Source organism: Olea europaea, unplaced genomic scaffold (genome assembly GCF_002742605.1).
Source record: "Olea europaea var. sylvestris unplaced genomic scaffold, O_europaea_v1 scaffold2470, whole genome shotgun sequence".
Classification (NCBI taxonomy): Eukaryota; Viridiplantae; Streptophyta; class Magnoliopsida; order Lamiales; family Oleaceae; genus Olea; species Olea europaea.
Window position 1 is genome coordinate 227,111 of NW_019242913.1, and position 7,572 is coordinate 234,682.

A 7,572-nucleotide genomic window follows, 5' to 3' on the forward strand; every position below is an offset into this window, starting at 1 on the left:
TCTTTCGAATATGCTGAAAATTTGATAGGTTACTGTTAAAAGATCCTTCAAATTGTCAATAAAAAGTCGGCCTACATTTTCTATCCAAATAATGCTATTTGACAACCACGGTGCTAAGCACTAGTCCACTGTCAAATGAGATAGTGGTGTTACGTAGCATTCCTCTCAAATATATAGACTCGCATAAGTTTACTGATCTACTCTCAACCAGAACTCAAAACATAGTTGCACAATACATGAAATCTAAACACCACTACATTCATAAAGGCCTAACCCATAACTTCGAGAAAATGAAGCTTGTACTGATGCAATTTATGTTTTCTGTTACATTTCACAATAGAGAAAGTTAAAACTACTTTCTTAGTCAATTTACAAGATTAAAAGAAACACTAATTCATTCATAATCTAGCGATAGGATTCATTCATATTATCTTCTCCCACCATTCTGGTGCTTCTCTTCTAGTCCAGCTGCCTCCTTCAACATATCAGCTGCATCCTGATGCATATCCAGTTTGGCGAGGGCAACTGACTGCATGTAAAAGGCTGTCGGCCAATCTGGATAGATAATTTGTGCTTGCATTGCATCCCGAAGAGCAACATCAGGTTGATCACACATGAGATAACAGAGACTACGCCGTGCATAAATAGTTGGGGAAACCACAGTTCCCATGTCTATAAACTGACCACGCAAAAGGAAAAACATAAAGTTATTTGTCATTCCAAAGATTCACAGATGCAGGATTTTCATATATGCACTGTCCATTATGGCATAAAAGCTACATTATTTTTACAAGTAAAATTTATCAAATGCAAGCATAATTGACCATGCAAGAATGAGTGCGCCTGCCATTGTAACGCTTTTCCTAGTTTTAACATATTCATCAAAATTTTTTTCCATGCTACTTGGTGCACCTATCTGGCTTATCAGTTAAAAGAGTGCACATTAACTGTTCCAGGTAACTATGATGATTAATAATGGGTTGGTTAAGGTATTAGTACTTTTGACTTTCTGGATTCCAGCAAGGCAGAGCGCTAGTGAAAAGCATCGACATTTAGTTTCTTGATCATACATTTTTATCTTTATGTTTGTTTGGTCCTGGATTTTAGGTTACCGCCTATTCATAGCATGACTAGGTCAGGCCCACAAAGATCCAAATCATATTTCAACAATTCAATCACAAACATGGAATCCAAACCTGAGAGTAACAGTCGATTGCAGCCTTGAAGTCCTTATCACGAAACGCATAATCCCCACGTTTCCTTGCCTCCAATACGTCTCTCATCTGCTGTGTCCATTCTTGAAAAGACAACTGAAGAAATGGACTTGGTGAAATGAAATTCAAGGTACAAGGAATGAAACACATCCTAATTTGACAAGTGAGTTACCTCGTTGGTTACTTCATCATCCCGGTAGTTCATGGTAACCAAAAGTTGATGTATTGCTGTGAGGTCCATCCTAGAACAGGCCTCACCTATTGGTGAAAGTGGGCGTTGTGGAGTTGGTGGAGCTTCCTTGTGCTTAGCAATTCCAAGCATGATATAAGACGGAACCTGAGACCAAAATCATGATAGTCGGAATTTAAATCCACCAATCCCTTCTGTGTATACGAGAAGGAATGCGAGCAAATTTTAACCATTTACATATTATCTCTACAGTTGAGGATGAGATGCAATTTATCAAAATTAAGTAATTAAATTACACTGCTCGTTTAACAGTAATAAACACTCATGGTTCTGTAAATGAAAATCTAAATTTGCTTGGCAATCACATCTTCTGAAATGACAAAGTAGAGAATGAATATTTTCAACACTCTTAAGACGCTCGAGTGATGGGAACCAATTCAGAGAAATATGCTTATTACTGAGGCAGATCACTATCTCCATTACCTAGAGTTAACTGTTTCATTTACAGCATGATTAGCTTCAAAATAGAATTAACATGCAACAGTTACAAGTAGAACTCGTTATTGAAGTATTGATCAGGGAACCTCTGACTAGATTGTTACAAATAACAGTACGAAAGTTTTCCGGTTGCTTTTCCCCAATACATTAGAGAGAGAAAAAAGATTAAATATACAATTAGATTATTCTATATCTGTAATATCTTGCTTGATTCTGAGAAAGCTATGACAACTAGTGCATGTAAAATGTATCTTAAATAATATGGAGCTAAAGTTTCAGATCCTTACATCAGATTTTGGCTGTTGTGGAGAAAGAATAGTGATAAGATCCTTTATATTTGGCCTTTCCCTAGGTTCGTTTTGCAAACATTGGGAGGCAAGATTGACAACTACTGTAGCGTCTTCCATAGAAAATTTCCCCTCTAAATGCGAATCCATCAAAAGAATGATGTTTTTACCACGTATCATATCAAGAGCCTGCATACGAGCAGAAATAAACAAACTATAGCAGGATTCATCATAATTTAAGCTACACAAGCCTCTCCAATAAGAAGAATACAAGTTCAAAAATCAGAAAAGGAAATGGAGAAATTTCTGAAATCGAAGAGATGCAATCATGCTGAGGCTGTTGGGGTAATAGTGCTCATCTTTTAAACAACAAAGAAATCCTCCACATTCTAAGCCTTATCATTGAAAATATCTTTAACTACTTTATAGATTTGAGCATTTTAGAATAGCACTTGTTGGGGAGAAGATTGAAATCTCATATGTTAAAAAAAGCAAGGACTCCATGCCTAAACCACCATCATTAAATGGATGCATGCTTTGTAAGAGAACAAGGACACTGGAAAACAAAAATCAAAACTTGTTCAAGTCATTTAGAAGTTATCAATTATCTGTAAACTAACTGTATTGTATCTCATAAAGCATCTGAATATTTTAACAGGCAACAGTTTCATATATTACACGTAATTACTTAATGAGATGCAAATGAGATGGTTCCCTTCTGGTAGAAAAATTGTAGAAAGCACAAGAGGGGGAAGTAAAAATAATCATGTTCTTTTTTCTCTAATGTTTTTATTTTTGTTTTTATTTATTTTTAACTAAAGGAAAAGGGGTTATGAATCTGTCATATTATTGAAATCATAGACATAATTTTAGCAACCTTTTCTCTTTCAATGGATGCAAGAGATATATCTGCAAGAAGTACCATGAAGCCTCACATAATCAAAATATTTTCTATGAGCAGGAATCAATACACTTGGCACTATAGAAATAAGAAAGGAATTAAATTCTTTTACGGCAATTACTAACGGTTATAATAGATCATATGGATTTATAAAACAATACAGGTTTTAATGTGTATTCATTGAAATTAGTGCCCATATTTGGCTGCAACAAGTCGTCAATATGTTAGACCATATCAGTCTATACAGGAATAAAGAGGCGTAAAAATGTACAACAGATGCCACAAAATTATGTCAAGACAATTAACTCACATGACTTGGAGGGATGTGCTTTCCACTGAGTAGATCCAATAGGACAGTGCCAAAGCTGTATATAACACTTTCCTGGGTTACTCTTCCTACAACGAACAGATTACAGTCAATTAAGAGAAAAAATTCTAGTCATGAAACAAAGATCAATCATTATTCCACGGAAAAAAAAGAATCTTGTCAATACACAATTAGAACTAACAACGCTGACCATAAAAGCAGTCTAAAGCTATATAAATATATGCTACCTAAGATAACAAAATTAGCAACAAATATGAAAGTAGCAGCAATGAAGCAAGGCTTATGTCACATTAAGCACTACATCAATGCAGAAGTACTTACTCAAAGGCTCCCAATTTAACCATGGGCATCATGTCAATTGCTCTTACTCGAAGCACCTTACATAATTGCTTACTAAGCTTAACCTGAGGTGTAGGTTTAAGAGGAAGTGCTTGTGTCAAATATCTCAACACCACTTATTAGATAATAGTATAGAAACATCACTCAGTAAGAATGTGTTGGGGCTCTGAGAATATGAACACCCAAAAAACCACTGATAAAGCATGAATATACTAGTTCAATCGTGGTCATGCAATAAGCATGTGTTCCAGCTTTGCAAATATGATGACATAAGAATGTTTCAGTTGAACATATGATTATTGTGAGCAATTGACTAGAAGCACAATAAGGCTAGATAGATAAACACTTGCACATTCATGGACATGCATAGAAAACAAAGTACTTTCCTACAATATAAATATAAACTCCATCTAGATAAGTGCTCACCATTTTTTAAGTACTCTGGTGGGGTGTAGGCAAGATTTGTGCTATAACTTTTCCCATCTCTACTATTTTTCATCAAGCCAAAGCATGAAAGCCGAGGATCACCATCCTACAATTCCAATCAAATATTCAAATTTTAGGGTTAGAAAAAATTTAAAATAAAAAATGAATTTGGGAGAGCTATATTTATACATCATTTGCATAAAGCACATACTAAGAGTGGTGTTCATTAGAAAGGGACTTGTGCTAATACCTCATCAAATAGAACCCTGTAGGCGTTGAGATCATGGTACAATGAATGGCCTTCACTGCCACAATATTCCAAAGCTTCAGCTATGTAAAGAGCTACTCTCAAGCGCATGGCCCACTCGATGGTCTGACTTTCCCCTGTTAAATTGGAGTATGTTATGAACAAATTTCGCTGTAACTTGAACACACAGAATACAGGTCAAAAAGACTCATAGTGAATATATATGCATCAGTTCCGCTCTTCAATCTCCATTAAGATAATATTCTTCTAACTTCGCCCATAGTTCTATCATACTATGATTGATAAATGCCACTCTCACTTCAACTTATCTCCAACAAATATTGCACAAAATCTAACTTATAAACGTCCGGCATCCTAGGAAAAATAATCAAATTTGCCAAGTTATCAGCTCATCGTCGAAAAAAGCCAAGAACATAGTAATACATACAGTGAAATAAATGCTTAGCAAGATTATTGTTGGGCATATACTCTGCAATCAGCAACCTCTCATCACCTTCACAACAATAACCTATCAAATTAGCCAGCCTCTGATGCCTCAATTTCCCTACTCCCCATGCCTCCTCCTACAACCAAAAAAATAAATAAATAAATAATTACAGAGTTGAATTATTTTAAAGTATCAGAGACAAAGCCCTCGTACAATTAAGGACTAGATCATTAATATATACACATATATACTGCAGTTGTAATAATATAATACCGCAAACTGTTGAGGGTCTGGCCAGGATAACTTGGGGAACTTCTTGACGGCGATCCACCGGCGGTTCTGGAGGCGACCTTTATAAACAATATTTGGCGCCTTTTCACCACTTTCGGAGACAATAAATTCAGGGCTGAAGTTATTAGTGGCTGTTTTAAGGTCGGAAAGTGAGAACTCCGAGAAAGACGGGACTCCGGTGGCTTCTGTTCCAGGCTCAAGTGGACCGACGGTCGGGATCGGTGGTGGGAGGGGCCGGACGGGAGTTTGGGCAGGCTTTTCTTTTTCTGGGTGTGTCTCTGTGGGTGGAAATTTTGATGCACAACAGCCCATAACTCTGTTCAGTTTCCACACAGATCACTTTATCTTCTTAACTTCTTTGTCGCTCTCTATTCGTGAATGGCCAATCAATCAATTACATTACATGCCGCGAATCAGTGATAGATAGGACTTTATGGCACAGATTAATGTATTAATAATAACATTAAACAATCATAGAAACAAATAAGGGTATCTGATCTGAGTTTCATTATGAACAAAATAGCATTATTACTTATGAAAGAAGAAGAGAATTCAAAAATGAGGTGCCGAGAAATGCAGCGAAGATTACATTTTTTGGATGGACGTGACTGGACAACATCACCAAACTGAGTTGTGTGTATTCATTTCATTGGATTTGGAGGCATACGGTATTGTATAACTGGGCTGAACATGTAATTAAGATTAACTAACGAGGTATTAATTAAATCAATTTCCACCTAACTTTACCATTCTATCATTCCTTATAAATTTGTTACCCACGATTGACCAGAAAGTTTAAGTGACGCATTTACTCCGTTAACATGTCCACTTGAACTAAAAATAAAATGAAAAAACCCTCCGCAATAAAAATAAAATAAAAACGAAACTGTGGCCTTAAACCCTAACCCATATCCAAATCATTTACAAGCTGAAAGGCTTCAAAATTGACGTCTCCAAAACATAAGATCCATAGGTACAGGGCCACACTCTCCTCCTTAACATTGTTTTAGAGTCGTGCTATTTGTGCAAACTAAGTTGACAAATTTTGCTGACAAAGCAACATTCGGGGCAATCTTTTTTAAATCAATGGACTAGATTTTACTGACACTTACTTTGTGAGCAAACTTTATACAGCTAGATTAATTCTATTTTTTAAAAGTGCAATCTCTAGTAAAAAACAAAAAGTAAATTCAAATGTAAATGGGAGGATGATAGTTGGGGGGTTTTTGATTTAGGCCATTTTTTGTTCTTAGTTTGAGGGGTTATTTTATTTTATTTTTAATTTAAGTGGACAAATTAACGATGTAAATGCGTCACGTCATCTTTTCATCTATACACATGGAGTTTTCCGTCAATTGTAGGTAACGATTTTGAAAGGAGTGATCAATGGGTAAACATTTGAATAAATGAGTGAGAAGTGAGTAATAAATTTTTTTTTTGTTCCATAAGCAAGTAGAGACCTAGGGTAAAATTATGTGTGCATCGATACTCTTTGTTTATTTGCGGGCACAAGCAACATAGCGAAATTGTTCGGAATCAAGAATCATTTTCTTCATGTCATAGAAGTTCACTTGTGAGAGATTGAGATTTCTCAAAGATCTAACTAGTTCATTCAAAAACTAGAAAGGAAGGTACAATCTATCCATATCATTCAGAACCAAGCATAAAATTCCTCTAAATTCCACTTCGTTTGAAGGACATGCTACGCCTCACCCTACGTGGCCAAGCCACTATGGCTGTGGACCCACTGCCATTGAGGTGCCCTGTATAAGGACAAAGCCCTAGGATTAACTACCAAAGTGAAGCAAAATGAAGAAGTTGCAAAGATGTCGAATCCGAGGCTCATTTGCGAAGGACGGCCTGCATGCAAAAATCTTGAATTTATGTATAAGATCCATTTGGAATGATTGATGTGACCTGTGCAATCAATATAAATGTCTTGTCTTGTCATTAGGATGGTTGCTATGTGTAAGAACATTAAATGCGCCGCAGACTAGGAAGTTAAAATGATGGCTAGGATTAGATGCTTTGGTTGAGAATATGAGGCCACGTATATTTACATCTGAGGGCCATCATTTCATTCGTAATACTATAAATATCCCCTCTAGGTAACATTTGGGGAATGATGCAATTCCAAATATTCCATTCAAATCAAGATATTGAAAAGCTACCATTTTATCTTCTCTCATATACATTTGTTGGTTAAGATTGATATTTATTGGCTTTCTATGAGTTCATAGCGATTGGTTATTATTGCACAATTGTTTTAGCGGATACATTGCTGAAACCCGAGGAATATTGTCTCGTGTCGTAGAGTTTTTTTTGTATCCCATCTTGCAATGATCCCGACCAGTGACCAGTCGAAAGAGTGTTGGATTTACCTTACGTGTACATGAACGAACC

General features: G+C 36.1%; 1 protein-coding gene across 2 annotated transcripts; it reads right to left on the bottom strand.

Moving 5' to 3' along the window:
* Positions 1–237: 237 nt before the first annotated feature.
* Positions 238–5,824, bottom strand: LOC111382300 (probable serine/threonine-protein kinase At4g35230). 2 transcript variants are annotated; one of them, XM_023006221.1, is made up of 9 exons: positions 5,152–5,824; positions 4,945–5,014; positions 4,434–4,567; positions 4,184–4,289; positions 3,401–3,486; positions 2,190–2,378; positions 1,387–1,551; positions 1,197–1,310; positions 238–679 (listed from the first exon to the last, which is right to left on the bottom strand). In XM_023006221.1, the coding sequence occupies exons 1-9, from the start codon at positions 5,479–5,481 to the stop codon at positions 428–430; spliced, it is 1,446 nt and encodes a 481-aa protein (XP_022861989.1). In that variant the 5' UTR covers positions 5,482–5,824; the 3' UTR covers positions 238–427. The 2 variants fall into 2 exon arrangements, with proteins under 2 accessions (XP_022861989.1, XP_022861988.1); XM_023006220.1 differs by having other exon boundaries at positions 4,879–5,014; positions 5,152–5,823.
* Positions 5,825–7,572: the final 1,748 nt, after the last annotated feature.